Raw genomic sequence first — 17,823 nt, 5'->3', positions numbered from 1 at the left:
TCCAAGCAAACTGCTCCAGCATCTGATACTCTCACAACAAAAACAAAATATTTGCTTTAGCACAGAAAGTCAAAATCTGTCTCAACAAAGACCTTCACTTACAAACAGCAGCACCTCCTAGCTCTGAAGAAAGGGACTGTTTGCAACCATAGCTGTAGCAACTATGACTACTTGGCATCTAACCTCTGCTGTCACCATGACAAGTAAAGTATAATAAAAGTAAAGCAATCAGTAGCTAAGATCATATTTTTTAGAAAAATCTTTTAAAAAACCTTTTTAACAGATTTTAATCAGTGCTGACCTTCCTTCAGGCTCCCACGACAGCCACAACCATGTCTGGGTCAGTTTCTGTCTCTTGCAAGGAAAAGCGCTAATTAACCCTGTGAGAAAATTTTGGCCTGAAGAGTAAACCCAGAGGAGTCAGAGGAGCTGACGCACGGTGCTCAGCAGCCACACTGACATTGCTGTTTCGCTGCTTTCAGACTCAAGTAGATCTCAGACTACATGGGGTGAAATGATGGCCTCACTAGTATCAGTATCAACCCCCTGCAGTGGGGTCAGGATTTCATCCATGAAGAAATGCTGCAAGGATCTATTTGTGACCTACAGGGAAGAAAGAGCAAAGATTTTTTTTCTCTACCTCCCTCTAGCTTGAGCTTCTCAAGCACTTTAAGGTTTTCTTTGCTGCTCTCAGTGCTTGCACAGTGCAGGGGGGCATCTGGCCATCAGCAGCAAAGGCCTCATTCACTCCACCACAAAAGGCAGTTTATTACTTTGTAGGAAACAGCATGCATGTCATTCCTCTGTTTTCTAAGTGTCACACGCTACAGATGAACTTAAATTGTTTGGCTAGATACCAATACAATAAGTTGAAAAGGTCAAAAGCTCATTCACCACCAACTGCCGCTCTAGAGAGATAGTGTCCTCATGGGGCTGTCTGCGGGCAGAGAATGGCTGTCACTGTGCTGGGCCCTGAGGACAATTTGTTTTAGGCCTCCAAAGCCCCATTTCATAAACAGACTGCACATTGTCCCCTCTGTGCAATGAGGCACTGGGCGGCAGATTGGCCGGGAGATGGAAATTCAAATAACTCCAAGCTGGAAAGCTTTTGACAGAGAGCAGGCACAGGGCCCTTTCACCACGACCATACCACGGAGATCAGTGCAGTAACACGGGGCTGGCACCCCTTCGGCATAGCCACTCACAGGGGTGGAGAGAGTGTAAAACACATCTCTGTGCAAAGGGTGGGCCAAACACACTGAGGTGCTGCTTTACATTCACTTTGCATCACTTGGTGCATCAGGGCATTATACCCTGTATCTGCGTAGTATCACAAGAGAAATGGGTCCAACTTCTTGCAGAGGTTGTGATAATATGAGTCTCTCTTCAGCAGCTGTTACCACCTACTTCTCTTCCCCACTCAGCATCCTTCTCCCAGGGGTAGCGTGATTGTGTGAGATATTCCACAGGTTACCTCAAACTGTATGTTTTATTTTTGGCAAGGTAATTCACAGAATTGTAGGGGTTGGAAGGCACCTCTAGAGATCACCAAGACCAACACCCCTGCCAAAGTAGGTTCCCTAAACCAGGTCGCACAGGTAGGCATCCAGGCAGGTCTTGAATATCTCCAGAGAAGGAGACTCCACAACCCCCCTGGGCAGCCTGTTCCTGGGAAGGGAAGGGAAGGGAACTAGAGGACAGAAGGATCTTATGGAGAGAGTAACCTCTAACCTCTTTCCTTACACATAGGACGAGCACAACTGCCTTCCTGCAGGATCTGAAGCCATTCAAGGGGCACATTCAGCTCAGTGATAAGCAAAACCAACACATTAATTCCTTGTGTGAAGGCTTCGGGACAGTGGCAGAGCAGCTGAAGGGAGAACCCTTCTGGTGACTGTTTTCAAAGCAGGAATTCAGCAGCATACATCCCTGATCTCTCTCATAGAAGCAGGCTGTCATATGCTGTGCATTTGTAATAAAACCCCAATTTCAAAATACTTACAGCAGTTCCATTACCAGAGTTGTTTAAATATCTCAATTTCATTCTAGTCCAAGTACTCCATCTAGTGTCTAATGTTCATAGTTTCACATCATTCTAAACTGTATACTTGGTATTGTTGAATCTTGCAATGTCATGAAGTTTTTCACAGTGGTTTAAACCTCTGCAAAATGGCAACCTGAGAAAGGTCGATGGGATGCTTTTTGTTTTATTTTGAGCAATTTTCAATCTCTATGTTTTTAGTAGAGCTTGAAATCTTGTCAAGAGACAACTAATACAAATTCTAGATCATAGAATGAAAGAATGGCTAAGGTTACAAGAGACATCAAAGCCCAACTGCAAAGCCCATCCAGTTCCAAACTTGTGCCATAGGCAGGGCTGCCACGTACCAAATCAGGCTGCCCAGGGCCCTATTTAACCTGGCCTTAGCGCCTCCAAGGATAGGCCAAAACATCTATTTTTTTATGAAGTTTCAAGATTTCTGAGTTAATTTTTGTTGTTGGAAATGGACTCCTGAGTTTTGGAAGATCTGATCTGTCATATGTTTGATGTTAGATTTGCACCCAAACTGTTAATACTTGTTTCTCCTGCCCTTACTGTTTTAGAGCTTGTAGAAATCACTTGAACACAAAGCTCGAGATTTGGCATTCCTTTGCTGAATTTCACCCATTATTGCCAATACACTTCTGAAGAACTTGAAGCATGTTGTTGTTCCCCTACTTCTCCTCAAGTTTATGGCCAGCATAAAGGTTGAGTTCCTCATTGTGATCCATGTTACAGCCACGTGCCTGCTGGAGTACTTCTGTGCTGGTAGAGGAGGGGTAGTAGCTCACTTTGCATTTGATTCAAATCAGTACAAGTGTGAATAGCAGAATAGATTCTGCCTTGAGGACTAAGGGAAGCATTTAGTTGTAATATTTAAGCAAGATCATGAGAGTATGGTGTTGCGAAACTCTCTGAAGTTATCTTCAGAAGTCTCTCAAAATTTCTTGCTGTTACCCACTCCCGGCGGTAACGTATTTCAACTTCCATTGAGTATTCAAATTCACTGTATCTCTATCACTTCCCATTGGAGAAAGAAATCTCAAGAGATGCTCTGAGAGCTCAAAAACCAAGTTGAAACAAAGCCTATTTTGTTAAAGTCATGATTTTTGAATGACAGGGTTTATCAATATGGATTTCAATTCACCACAAAGGCAGTAGAGGAGACAGAAAGATTGCCTGTCTCCCTGCCTATCTTTCCACACAGCTGGAAATCCTCCTTGGCTTCCTTTCAGATGCCATGGAGCAATTCTGTCCTCTTCCCCAGATTATGCCAGCTGTACCATCTTAACAGAGTGTCTCCCGTGCTGCAACAGCCCCACACTATTGGGATCCAGCCAGTTTGATGTTACTCTACATCAGCAATCTTGCAGAGGTCACTGGCAACAGAAATTGGTCCCTTCTTCAACTATTTTAGTGGAATGGATATTGTAAAAATTGTGTTCTCATAGCTAGTCTGAGAAGCTTTGTGTGGAGATGGGTATTTTCTGGAAATGCCACAAACTAATGCTTCTTGTAGTATTTGTACCTCCTTCAGTTTCTGTATTCCTAAGTGCTCCTGAACATGGAAAAGTAGCATTGTGAAATCAATCTCCAGCTTGTGTGCATGAGTATTGACTTAAATAAGTTTGGCTTCATCAGGAGATCCCATTTTGTTACTAGATGAAGACCAGCAATAACTCTACAGCACTATTAATGAACATTCAGTGAGAAATTGAATGAAATCTTCCAGGATAAGGATGTATTTGTATTCCTTATACAAGAACAGCAACAACAAAAGTGATGAGTTCTTTTAGTCCTTATCACATCCAGGGCTTCCTGAAGGAAGAGTCTTTCAGAAGGATCGTAGACTCATATAATTGTTTGAGTTGGAAGGAACATTTAAAGGTCAGCAAGTCCAACTCCCCTTCGGACAGCCAGATCAGGGTGCTCACTAATAGAACTAGTAGAATGTATGTACTAGTACTATGCCTAATTTTCATGGATCAAGGAAGTTATGAAGTTGCAAAGATGGTTTCAGCCACAGCTTCCTAAAGTGAAGACTGAAGAACTTGTGCTCAACTTTACTGTCCAAGGATTAGTTTCTCAGCTAAAGACAGAGCTTTTGCATTTTCTCCCTCACATCTGCCATGGTCTTCACTACATGAACAGGCTTTGGGATACAAAGGGATCCAGAAGGGACCCCATCAGCACCTGTCCCTTCATTTACATCACTCAGCACTTCTTCTCCAGCATGGAAGTTTAGCATGAAGTGCTATGAAGTTCAATGCAATATAGCTACAAAATAAAAATAAAAATAAAAAAGTAGACATGAGAGCATATGGCACCACAAATAATTAGAAGAAGAGCATTCTCCTATATAAAATGTCCTGTTGAATCACTTGATCAAGAAACCTTGCTCCGCATGCCCTAGAAAGAGGTAGAACAATCTTGAGAACAAGAACACTGAATTCATGCATGGAAAATATGTTGTAGATGTCCAGATATGTGCTGCAGTGGAGAGGCAGGCCTGTGTGTTCACCTATCAATGCAGGCATCTCCAATACATGCCCTGGCCAAAGTGAATGCCTACCTCTCCTGGTTCAGAAACAACACCATGAGCCAATGCCTACCCAATGGATGAAGAGATAACAGTCACTTTGGACTTTCTGATGAATAAAGTAATCTACAAAAAAAGAAAAAAAAGCAGAGTCATCTTTGCTGGCTCTGAAAGCTCAGGGTCTTGTTTAGTGCAGCCTGTCACTCCCAGCCATTCCTCCAATGAGTAGTAATTTACACTGAGAGCTTGGTGCAAATCAATGGGGTTATGAGCTAGAGTCCTACTCACTGGGAGTAACACAGCTGAAAGCTGGACCCTGTACTGAACTCTTGCTCTGCTTTTGAAATGGTGAAGAGAAGATTGGAGGCTCCAGGCTCCCACCTAAGGGAGGGTTGAAAAAATATGTAATATTTTGCAACACAATGTTTGACACATTTTACTGCTGAAATGTTTACTATTACTTGTAATTCCATCAGAGAACCTCAGAGGAATAAATGTATGTAGAAATTCATAGAAATTCCTTTATTAATATAATGAAAAGTTTAGTTCTGATATTTTTTATTGATATATTCAAGTTTGGTAATACCGGGTTGGGGTTTTTTTTCTCCTTTTTTTTTTTTTTTCTCTTTCAAAAGACACTTTACTGTTGTTTTAAAAAGTGATCTCAATTTCAATAGGCATTTATCACTATAGAGAAGATAAACATTCCCATCAAGTGTAACGTTGGATTGAACTCCATATTCTCTGCTTTGCTTTTTCACTAATAAGAAATCTGGGAGATTTTTGTAGCCTGAATTTACATTCTATATATTTTTTTTATTTGTCCAGTGAATCAAAAAAAAGAAACAGAACTCCACAATGACTACTCTGTCTTCCTGATTTTAAGGATGATATTTTGCTTATATGGGATGTTCTATTTTAGACTGAGATGTTTATACCGGTATTGGCTTCTTAGCTATTGTGTTTTCTAACACCATAAGCCAGACAATCAGTTTATTCAATAGTGTCATAGTATACTAAAGGTCCTATTAAAATTCAGTGTAGTGATTCTGATGATGGGCTTATGCTGTCTGTACACTACTCCCAAGCCTACAATGAAGACAGAAGATTTTCCAAGCAGAGCCCGCAGGGAAGCTGCATCCACAGTGAGATGGATAAAGACTATGTATAAAGAAGCTTTTCAAGTGAAAATAATTGAGTTTGATTATTTAACCAAAAAGCAAATCTTTACCACATGCCAATATGCACACAGAGAAGGTAGCATGAAAAGAAAGTGGATTAATAATTTGATTATTGCTGGACCTGATTGAGGCGCTATTGCATCTGCGTTTTTTGTTTGTTTGTTGTTTTTTGCTTTTTTTTTTTTTTTTTTTTTTTTTTTTTTTTTGGAGGTTGTGCACTGACCTAACACTGAATTATGTTAGAGAGAATATGAAACAAGCAAATATGAAGAAAAGTGTATATAATAAAGAAGGTTTTGAACGTAAAGTCAGTAGGCATAAGGAGCTGATAAGAGCACGTAGAGGAGATTCCTTAGAAAAAAACTTAAGCCACACATGTAAAGCAACAGTTGTTACCACAGCCATCTTCTGTGCAACTAAGACCTTAACAGAAAAAAGAGTTTTGGTCTCTGAGCCAAAAGTAGATGTAAGAGCAAGTGGCACTCTGTCAGCTGCATGAGCAATTTTGAAAGATATTTGAGTAGGATGATCACTAACCGACAATTTTGCAGGACGCACTAAAATTCCTTAAATTTGGTGTCACAGTTACAGGATGTAATTCTGTGACACGAGCATTCTTTAGTGACTGGCCTTGTGCCTTCACCTGCCTGCATAGGTGGTGTCCCTACCTTCAGTCCACCCTGCCCACAGCAAAGGCTTACCCAGTTCATCTGAGCTCTGTTTGGATCTGAGAACTTTTCATTGGGTGCTTCTTTTGGAGTTTTGCTCCCCATCTAGACTAGGGAGCAACCATGGTGCTTGACATGACATTGTTTCTGGGCCTTCTATTACCTACGGGCAGGGCCAGGCTGAGAACAGAGCAGCTCCCCTCAGGCTCCTGCTCCACTAAAGGCCAGCTTAGAATAGAAGCTAATACCTGGTCAAGTGTCAACCCAGTGTGAAAGTGGAGTACGTGCAGGATGTGAGCTTGGATGTGAGCAAATGCTTCTGCATCCTAGGCAGGGATGCAAGAATGACATAACAGTCCTTGCAACATAACAGAAATTTTTGCTCCAGCTCTTAAAACACGGAGAAAGAACCTGCCCTTGTCCACATGGAAATCTGCTTCACAGAAAAGGAGCCTGGCTGCTGGTGGCACTGCTAGGTCTCTCATTTCTTCAAGTATCTTCTAATGTCCTCACTTCTCAATCGGAACCTTGCTTTTCTCTTGAGAGAAGATTTTTTTTCAGCACTCTCATATTTACAGATTTTTAATCCACCATCTCCTCCCTTCCAGGCTCAGTGTAGATTTATAGGTTGGCTATAGAAGAGGCAAAATCCTCAAAACCAGAGCCAGATACACAAGAGCCAGCTGGCAGAAGGAAAGGGCAGAGTGCTGATCTCCACCTGCGTTTCCGCATCCAAGTTCCTAGAGAAACCCTGACAGCTTGGGCAGATACAGCCTTGGTAATGACCAGGAGGTTCTGAATTCACCATGTGCAGCCAACCTTGATGCAAGTGCCTGCAGAGGTTCATCTCTCTGCAGGGGTGTCTTAATTTTAGCTAGTGGAATTGCTTTCTTCAGAGTGTCTGGTTTGATGCTATGCTTTGGTCCTAGAAGAAAAACAATGCTGATAACACACTAATGTTTATAGTTTTTGCTAAGCAGTATTGCACAGAGCCAAGGCTACTCACAACAAAGGGCTCAAGAAGCTGGGAGGGAACAAAATTAGGACACCTGAGTGAAAATGGCAAAAGGGATATTCCATACCATATGACATCATGTGGAAGGAGTTTTGAAGGGGGTGGGAGTTAATCTGGCATTCTTCCACTTGCTGGGGGGCTAGGTAGACATCAGTCAGTGGGTGGTGAGCAATTGCTTGTGCATCACTGGTTATATACAGTCATATAGAGAGAGAGAGTCATAACTATTATCCTTTTCGTTTTCTCTATTTAAGTAAATAGTTTTATTTCAGCCCACAAATTCTACTTTTTTTTTTTTTTTTTTTTTTCCCTAATCTCTCCCCCATCCCACTGGAAAGTGGGTGGAAGTGAGTGAAAGACTGTGTGGCGATCAGCTACCTGCCAGATGAAACCACAGCAAAGGCTGTCAGCTGCAGCAGTGCTGCTGCTCTAGGGAACAGTCTGACCCCATACTGTGCGGTTTTTGTTTTCTTTTTTTCCCACTACATATGGCTACACAAGGCAGCAACAGACAGAAGAGCCGCACCCACATCTCCTCCCTATACCACTCAGACCAACTTGACACATTTCCTTAGGCCACAACCATCTCATGGGACAAGGTGGGGGGGGGCGGTCTCAGTCTACAGAAGAGCCCACCAACAGTGGTTCTGGACCTACTCCTACCACTAACTTGAATCTGACATCTGTTTTTATCAAGCAGGAATGGAAGAAGTTGCTTCAGACATAAAGGCCCTTCATTCTTACACAAGGAGAGATCCATCAATTTTTCTACCAAGTTGCCAACGGAGTGCAAACCTTGCATAAGAGCACCTATGCCAGGTCTTTTGTAAATCTTGGTGCTAGGGGGAGGCTGTAAATATTCAGAGAAAGAATTGACCTCACTGGGATACTAATCAAAAAATTACAGAATCACATAATCAATAAGCTTGAAAATGATCACTAAGATCATCTAGTCGAATCATCAATCCACCCACTCAAAAGTGCTGGTATCTTTACCTGAATTTCTGTCTTTTTGGCTGCCATCAGTCATGATTGAAAGCCATGATTTAGCTGGCCTCATTTAGGTACCTGCTTTGGGGCCAGAAATGTTACATCCTTGAAGCAGCTACATATCTCCTTCCCATACCAGAGTTTTCCTTTAAAAATGATAATAATTTCCTTAGAAGGTGGTAATGCATTTAGTGATAGAATATCATCAGACTCCTTAGTTCATTAGAAACCATACATGCTGCTAACATACAGACATTTTGCAGGACTGAATAACAGTAGTCAATTCACAGTTTTAGGCAAGGTCTGCTTTATTAGTATGAATTCCAATTCATCTTAATGAGTCAAATATGGTCTATAATTCATATTTAATATGGTCTATAATTCATATTTTTTTTCATTTGTAGTAGTAGAACACAAATATTTCATTTCTTTGTCAATTCAGCTTATGAATGGAAAGTATGTTTGCCACAATTTACAGTGTTCTACAGAAAGAACTGCCTTCAGACATGAACAGATGATACTGTGTTGTTTGTTTTTCTTTAAGTTGCAAAACCAATGTAACAGAGTATTTGCTTGCGAGCACAGAGTATTTGCTTGGGAGCACAGAGTAAATAACTACATGTGTTGCAACATAACCATTCTGATTTGCAAGGATTTCATGCTTATTAAACAGCATCCATGACATCTGGGAAATTTTTCTTTAAGAATAAACAGCACACAATGTCCTGGAAGGTAAATGGCTCTTTTTTCCCCTAAAGCTTTCCAAATAAGCCAGTACAAGATCCTATGTTCCTTGGGAGTGAACTGCAAAACACTGCCTTTCTGATCCTTTTTTGGAGGTACCTTCCTACTCTCTCTGTGGAACTACCAATAGGGAGAGATGGTGGGTTCACTTATGTCAGATTACTGAGGTGAACAGGAGCTCAGAGGGTAGTTACTCCTCCACATAGAAATGCTTCATTCCACGTGGCTCATACTCAGGCTATATTTGCCTTTCTTCGCTATACCTTTACCTACTCAAATGTCAATCTCAGGTTACTGCCCAGTTCACTTCTGCCTCTTATTTTAGCTGTTGCAATGGAATACTTCCTCCTTAAGCACAGAAAAAAAAAAAAAAAAAAAGCTTTTTTTTTTCACCCTCATGCCAGTTAAAGGTTTTAAATGAAAATCCTGAAATCAAGCTTTTAGCTTAAAAAGGCTACTCCTGTTCCAGGACTTCAAGTGTTTTCAACTCCAGAAAAAAAAAAAATGACACAGTGGCAATCAAATAGAATTGAGAACATGCAGAGAAAATGCTGCCGCAACAGGAGAAAAACAAAGACCTGGTTGGGTCTCTTGAAGAAAAATATTTACCTCAAATGTGCGCAGAACTTTAGCCAGTGCCCCAACTTCTTCTTTCAAAGAGAAAATCAAAGAAATCACACCATTTTTGTTTGAGGACTCTTCAATGTACATGGATTCCTGAAAGAAACAAGAAAGAAAATCATTAAATTCACCCCAGGAGTTGCTTTTGCTTTTCTCCACCGCTCTTTTGCACTGCATTAGCAACATAAGGAGAACATAAAGATCTTTTAAATAGGATTTAAGCAACTGTTGCTTCCAGGGGAAAGAGAACTGCTCTGGGGCTGCCCTTGTTTATGATGGTAGAGACACACAATATAGTCTTTCAAATTAAGTCCCATGTGTGAGGAAGGTAGTAAAAAATGAAAACAGCCTCACTCCATTTCTGCCCTGCTTTACTTCTCAAGAGTATCAAGCTCAGAGGACACTGGAAATATTACTCTAGTTTGGTTTCAGCTACAGTGAAACACCTCCTGGCTTCCGTTTCATTAGTGCTCAGGATAAAACAGAGCAACACCAAGTTGCTTAACTTTTCTAATATCAGTGTAATTTGAAGTACAACCACCACAAACTTTTGGAACTCACAGGAAGACCTTACTTGTGTTTTTTAACTTTTGCTGGCCTTGGACGCATGATGTTAGGCTGGCATTTCAAAGATCACACCAGACATTTGTAACACACAGAGGCGTGATGTAACAAGTACTAGGGCAAAACCCAACTCAAGGTATCTATCCTTCCAATTTTTCTGTATTAGGATCTACATTTTCAGTCAGGTTCTATCCTCATTATAGCTATTGCTGAATTTAACATATAAATCAGAGTATAAAGGGTTTCAGTTCCCTATATTGTCCTTAAAAATAGCAAAGGCAGTATTTGTAGTAGACATTAATAATGAAATCCAGCTGCTTGGAAGCCATAAAGCTCTTGGTGGGACTACATGTCCTAAGGCAGCATTATAATGAATTATCTTCTTCTATAAAATACATAATTGCTGATTCTCTGGGCTGTCTTTTAAGCTGCTGCTAATGTAAGTATTCACTGCCAAAAAAACAACAACAGATCTCTCTACCTGGTTTCATTTCCAGAGTAATTTTGATATTAATAGATTTCTCTACACCATAAGATTGCCTTCATTCCAAAGAAGACTTCTTTCCAAGGCAGATATATTCTTATTGGTGACTAGCATGGATTTGCTGAGAATAAACACTTTAAGGCTGTTTTCACTCATTTTCCCAGTCTTGTAAATTAGTTTATGTTGGTGCTTAAGAATAAGGTACATTGCAGTAGGGACTGAGCACTAATTCTGCAAACATGATGACACTTATCAACTTCTTGCATATCTGCATCTGAATGTAGTTCACTGGGAGGTCTTAGTTCAAAAATTAGTGCATGTTTGAGTTTGTCCACAGAGGTAAAGGCTTTCAGTGCAAGCTGAAGGGAGATTAAAATGATTGATGTCATAACTGGTACCCAGATTTTACCTATCTATCTATCTATATATATGTTCAGGCAACATACACTGGAACCAACATATAAATACAGGCACCCAAATCTATTGCTGAACTTTTTGTACTACATATACATATATTTTACTGTCAATTACAGTTCATCCATTCTCCGTTCTTATTCTAATTTCTTGACTTTTATCCTCATACAGAGACTAATTGTAGTTTTGGGTCAATTCTACTCTTTTACTTCTGTGATGATGATTGAGAGCTGAAAAAATTGTTTCATTGTCACTGAAATACTGCCTGTATGATATTCATATCTGATCTATAGATGTTGTGTGGAAAAAAAAAAAAATCAGCTCTAAGTCTCTTTTCCCAGGAAGTAAAATAAGAACAAGTTGACAAATAGGTGCATTTGTTTCTGGACCTAGCACTACCTCTTACAACAGTGATGTGTAGGTGCAAGGACAGTTTGCCTGAGTGCAGTACAAATCTAAGTTTTTCATTAACTACTTGCCACAGGCATTGACGTTGCCTTTCTAATACACGTGGCTGTACTGGAGGACAATAACACAGACCTGCCAGTCTTCTGATCTATTTCTGAGCTGGTTAAGTAAAGCTCTTCAGAGCAAATTCCACAACTGCTGAAGTTAAAGAAAGTTTTTCCTGCAGTTTCAGAGAGAGTAAACTTTCACCTCTCTGTCTTAAGTTGCAGAGTCAGTAGATGTACTAAATAGTGGAGAAAAAAAAAAAAAAGGAAAAGAAGGTTTCAAAGAAAATAAGATTTCTCAGTCACTTCTGAAAATGGAACTAGTTTCCAAGCCACTTAGTATTCATTTTCTCATGGCATTTAGATGCTCAGCTCCCACAGATCTTGCCATGGCCAACCAATTAAACAACCTGGAGAAGTAACGTGGTGAACCGCTAGCAAATCTGGTGGGGAAATTCAACCTCAGCACACAAAGCAGTAGAAAACCACGCTTCCTTGGCTCCTCTATCCCTAAGAACACTTTTGGAAAATGAAGCTTTTTTTGCACATCTGTTGAAGTTTTTCTTTGCCATCAGAGGCATTGTGCAGGACAAAATAACTAATAATCCTAATAAGTAGTTATGCTGTCCTCAACATCACTTGCTCCTGCAGTAACTACAGTGTCTGTAACCAAAAGTCATGAATTTCAGTATTTTCCTGAATTTTCCAGAACAAAGGTTTCAAAGTCAGCAAAGATTACAAAAGTGTTGTCAGAGTGCAGAAAGTTAACAAATAGCTCTGCCACAGGAGCACATAATTTCAGATGCTTTACTTTAACAGTTTGCTTTCATTATTCAGGTTTAAGCTGCCGATCTTTTCTGCTGCATCTTCTATTTGCCATATAGGCAAGGATCCCTGTCCATTCTCTGTCATTTCTCCTTCCTTTCCCCTTTTGTAATGTTTTCATTTTCATTCCCACTGCACGTCTGTGAGCACAACACCACCAGCTGCCAAAAAGGGTAACGGTGGCAACCAAAGACTGCAAAGCATGAGACATGCACCTTATTTCCTCCCACTGTGGGCATCTTGGAGAGCAGAGAACAAGATTTGCAAGCATATGGGCTTAGGGTTACAGTTAGGGTTGCAGTTAAGGTCAGGTTTACAGTTAGGATTAGGATTAGAGAGGGGCCCCACTGCTCACCTGGAAGGAGTCTCCATTCATCTTGCAGTGCTGTGCATCCATGGTGAAGAAGAGACAATGCTCACACAGAAGCTGCAAGTAAAGCCTTCTGACCTTACCACAGTGGCCAGAACTCTGTGCAAAGGTATTTAAAGTGGAGCAAGCAAGGCAAACCCATTCTCTTCTCCAGCTCCCTCCCCTGGGTGCTGTGCCAAAGGGGCGTTCTCATTCCACACCCCCTACCCACCCACCCTGTCCTGGCATATGGACTAGCCAGCCCCCCCGGGTCCCCATAAGAGCACTCCAGCATATTGTTTTTATCTGTGCACGCTGGAGATGAGCAACATGCATTGAATTAGCAGCTCTCCTCCTCCTGATTCAGCCACCACTTTCATTCCTGCACATCTGTGCTCTGTCTCTGGCTCAGTCTTCCTATGGCTGTGTGTGTTCAGCATCAGGTGGGCTGCCCATCAGGGATCACTCCACATGATCGGAGATCAGATGTTCTCCAGGAGTCTCTCATTGCATGCCAGACATGGGGCACGGCACACAGCAGTGTTTGTCTTTTAGCAGGACATCCAAGAGGTCAGAGAGCAGGAGGCACAGCTCGTTACACCAGGCAATGAGATAACAGAGGCCAAACATAAAAGAAGCATGAGACAGGAGTCAGCCATGTAAATATTACTCTGGAATATGTGTCTGGACATGGAAAAGTGAAGAAGATAAAGGAAAAAAAATGGAGGGTGCAAAAGAATTACCAAAGGTGTATGTGTCCTTGCATGAAATGTCAGCCATGGAGAGCTTCAAGTGTAAGAAGGAATTTGGAAAAGGTTTAGCACAAAGAGTTGATATAAATCAGCCCAGATTTGGTTTGGAAAGAGTCACTGAAGGGAATCACAGAATCATAAAATTGTAGGGATTGGAAAGGACCTCTGGAGATCATTGAGCTCAACTCTCTGATAAAACTTGTTCCCTACAGCAGGTAGATGTCCAAATGGATCTTCAATATCTCCACAGGAGTCTGTCTCTCTGGGCAGCTTGTTCCAATGTTCTCGCACCCTCACAGGAAAGAAGTTCTTCTGTGCATTTGTATGGAGCTGCCTGTGTTCCAGGTTCTTCCCTTTGAGATAATGATTGAAAATTATAGATTGATACAAGATGACAGGCGGAATAAATGAACAAATCTGAACAACTGGTCAAGGTCTATTTTGCCATTTGGAAAGATGGAGTCCACACTAAGACAAGCTATGACAAGGCAGGTAATCTTGCTACATTTTTGTGATGAACATAGAAGAGAGCTCCATTACCCTGTTCTATAGAACAGAAGAATCAGCTCTTCATGATTGCTTTAGGCATGAGGGAATCCCTACTGCATGTACTAGAGTGAATTCAGAATGGTAAATTTTTGCATAGATGTGATGTGAATTATTTGTAAATAAGAAATCCAATAACTATCAAATCTGATCAGCATCACAGTAGGGATCCACCTGCAGGTATCCTAGACCAAACCCACGTTCAGCACCATGACCAAAGGCTCAGAAACCAGCCCACTGAAGTCCTAAGATCAAGTAATTGTTTGAGTTGAGAAGGACCATTAAAGGCCATCTAGTTCAATGAAGGCCCTCTGCAATGAACAGGGACACCCACAGCTAGATCAGGGTGCTCAGAGACCTTCCAGCCTGACTTTGATTGTCCCAGGGATGGGGCATCCACTACCTCTCTGGGCAACCTACTCCAGTGCCTTGCCATCTTTATCACAGAACACTTTTTCCTAATGCCCAATCTATATATATATATGATGTGGATCTGCAGTAACTCACTGCTTTGCATGTGAATATATCCATTTTTCAGACAAGGAGAGATGGTCCAGTAGTAGAAAGGGAGGTTAGCCTTCCTAATTGCCAGCAGCATCAAACCTAATATTTTTGAATTGTTCAGTCAATGAGCTCACTACAGGAGGTAGTATTCTCTGTCCTACGTTTGCGCAACACCAGACATGGCCTTGTTCATGACAGAGACATTGGAGGTCACCTTAAGGCAGTGAGATTAGGATGGCAATAGCATTGATTATAGTATTCCCTATGTAGGGCAGTACAGTTTCCATCAATTCATCTTATTTGCTCCTTGCTTTTCCCACAGGCCATGATTCTCTATGTGGTATATTTTTCAATTAGATTTCTAAAAACTAACATGTGTGTCTTACAGCTGGCGAAAATGTCTGTGCCATCCACAGCCATAAACCACATCTTCTGTCATTTATTTTTGCCTTCCTTTTTCTCTCTTTATTTCTTTCTCTTTTCACAAACCTTTGATCATCCCTTTTTTTTTTTTCCTTTTATGTGGATTTTATGTCCATTTACTTTTCTTCTTTTCTCCCATCCTTCCCCTTTTCTTGTGTTTTAGACCTTCTGCTCACTCTACCTTGACAGTAATTGCAAGGCAAAGTGAAACACTGAGTATGCAAAGTACTGTGCATGCCAAATCTTTGCAATTTGCTGGTTTTGACTCTTACTATTCTCTCTTTTTTTCTATTTATATTGCAAGTTTCTAATTTATTGCTAGTAATCATAATAACCTCACCAGTGCATTGCCATCAGTTCTCTGTTTAATCAGTGAGAACCTCCACAAGCTGCCTGGTAGCACAAAGCACTGGGACTGCAGGAAGCAAAGCTTTTTGCCAGAAGGAATTCCCAAATTCTCTCGTTCTGGAGCAAAGGTGTATGTTTGTGTGTGCATGCAGGCCGATATTTGCTCCACAGATCAAGCCAATGTCATTGCAGTATGAACATGAGATTGCATCAGGCCTGGTTACCTTGGACAGTTTCAGAATCCAAATTACCTGAGCTGCCTTTGAAGCCCTGATTCAGTGTACCAAGCACAGGTCCTTTGCCCCACAGTGACATTGCTAGCCAGGATTTGCCATTTTATTGCCTCCACCTAAATTCCCCATGTATCCCTTCAAAATACCCCTGTTCCTGGCACAAGCACACTACACGCACATCTATTTATGGCCATGCTGCTCAGCCACAACTGAAAGGGCTCTTTGCACAGAAAGTTGGCTGCTTTCACTGGCCAGCACAAAACAAGTTCAAAGCACCATGGACTTCGGCTACTTTTCAAAGTACTCTCTCCCCTCTCTGCCTTTAGTCAGCGTTTGAGAGCAGTGACTTTCCCAAGCCCAGTGACTTCCCCCAAGTGTTCTGTGGTTTGGGCAGGGATGTCCCTTCCTGTGGGTGGATACCTGAATCCCTGGTTCAGGTGTCCTGCTCAATCTGAGGGAGCATCAAGCAGAGAGAGGCATTCCTAGAAGTTCCTGAACAAATCCCAAAGGATGATTCAATGTGGATGCATGCAACTAAGGCAGGGGGTGTCCTTTAGTGAGGGCCCCTCACTACAAGAAAATACTGAGGCCCTGGATTGTATGTAGAGAAGGGCAACAGAGATGTGAGGGGTCCAGAGCATAAGTGTGATGGAGAGCAGCTGAGGGAACTGGGGTTGTTCAGTCTGGAGAAGAGGAGGCTCAGGGGAGACCTTATTGTTCTCTACTACTACCTGAAAGGAGGTTGTGGGGAAGTGAGGGTTGGCCTCTTCTCCCAGGTAACAGTGATAGGATGTAAGGCAATGGCTTTAAGTTGCACCAGGGGAGGTTGAGGTTGGATATTAGGAAACATTTCCTCTCTGAAAAAGTGGTGCTGCAGGCACAGGCTGCCCAGGGAGGTGGTGGAGTTACCATTCCTGGAGGTGTTCCAGAATCATGTGGATGTGGCAATGAGGGACGTGGTCAGTGGGCATGGTGGGGATGGGCAGACAGCTGGACTTGATCTGGGAGGTCTTTTCCAGTCTTAATAATTCCATGATTCTATGGTTTATAGATGTTATACGTGCATTTAGCTAGGTTCCCATGGTGCTGTGGTTCTCCTTTAGACATCAGCCAGACCGAATTTCCTCCCACACCATGGTCACCAAACCTTCAGCCACATTTCTCTCTCCTTGCAGAGCCAGGCTCTTCCCACCCCTGCAGCCTGCTGATAAGTGATTCGGACAGCATCCCGGTCCCCTCTCGTGGGTGGCCGGGAGGTGGCACTGTGTCCCCACGGCAGTGGCCGCCGAAGCCGGGGGTCAGGAAGCCGCAGTAGCCCCGTATCCCCGAGGAGAGTGTCGCCTCTCAGACAGCAGCACTTACGGCCAGAACCCCCCCCCTCCTACCACCTCAGAGGGGGAGGCTCCAGAAAACATCCACCGTCCCACCCACCCCCCTTTCCTTTCTTTCCTCCATCCCCAATTTTGCTATCCAAAAAGTGGGCAGGCGGGGGCAGCGCGGCGGATTGATCCTCGGCCGTGATGGACGCGGGACGCGTGGCCGCACAATGGGGCACCGGAGGGCGAGGGGCTGCGAGGCCGGGGCGCCAGTGCCCGGCGGGATCCACGGGAGCGGCTGAGGGAAACCGGGGATGGGAACGGTGGGGGACTGGGGAGGCTGTGGCCACTGCCGCTTTTTTCTTTCCTTTTCCTTTTCCTTTTCCTTTTCCTTTTCCTTTTCCTTTTCCTTTTCCTTTTCCTTTTCCTTTTCCTTTTCCTTTTCCTTTTCCTTTTCCTTTTCCTTTTCTTTTCCTTTTCCTTTTCCTTTTCCTTTTCCTTCCTTCCTTCCTTCCTTCCTTCCTTCCTTCCTTCCTTCCTTCCTTCCTTCCTTCCTTCCTTCCCTCCTTCCCTCCTTCCCTCCTTCCCTCCTTCCCTCCTTCCCTCCTTCCCTCCTTCCCTCCTTCCCTCCTTCCTTCCTTCCATCCTCTCTTCCTTCCTTCCTTCCTTCCTTCCTTCCTTCCTTCCTTCCTTCCTTCCTTCCTTCCTTCCTTCCTTCCTTCCTTCCTTCCTTCCTTCCTTCCTTCCTTCCTTCCTTCCTTCCTTCCCTCCTTCCCTCCTTCCCTCCTTCCCTCCTTCCCTCCTTCCCTCCTTC

General features: G+C 42.5%; 1 protein-coding gene across 1 annotated transcript in view; it reads right to left on the bottom strand.

Moving 5' to 3' along the window:
- Positions 1-13,047, bottom strand: part of PAH (phenylalanine hydroxylase) — a 38,708-nt gene extending 25,661 nt beyond the window's left edge. Inside the window, exons 1-2 of the mRNA XM_048960662.1 lie at positions 12,894-13,047; positions 9,788-9,895 (exon numbers count right to left, since the gene is read on the bottom strand). Of these exons, the coding sequence (XP_048816619.1) occupies positions 9,788-9,895; positions 12,894-12,935 (150 nt within the window). The 5' untranslated portion in view covers positions 12,936-13,047. The remainder of the gene's footprint in view (positions 1-9,787; positions 9,896-12,893) is intronic.
- Positions 13,048-17,823: the final 4,776 nt, after the last annotated feature.

Source organism: Lagopus muta, chromosome 1, assembly GCF_023343835.1.
Source record: "Lagopus muta isolate bLagMut1 chromosome 1, bLagMut1 primary, whole genome shotgun sequence".
In the NCBI taxonomy this organism is placed as follows: Eukaryota; Metazoa; Chordata; class Aves; order Galliformes; family Phasianidae; genus Lagopus; species Lagopus muta.
This window is presented reverse-complemented; position numbering and strand designations above follow the sequence as displayed.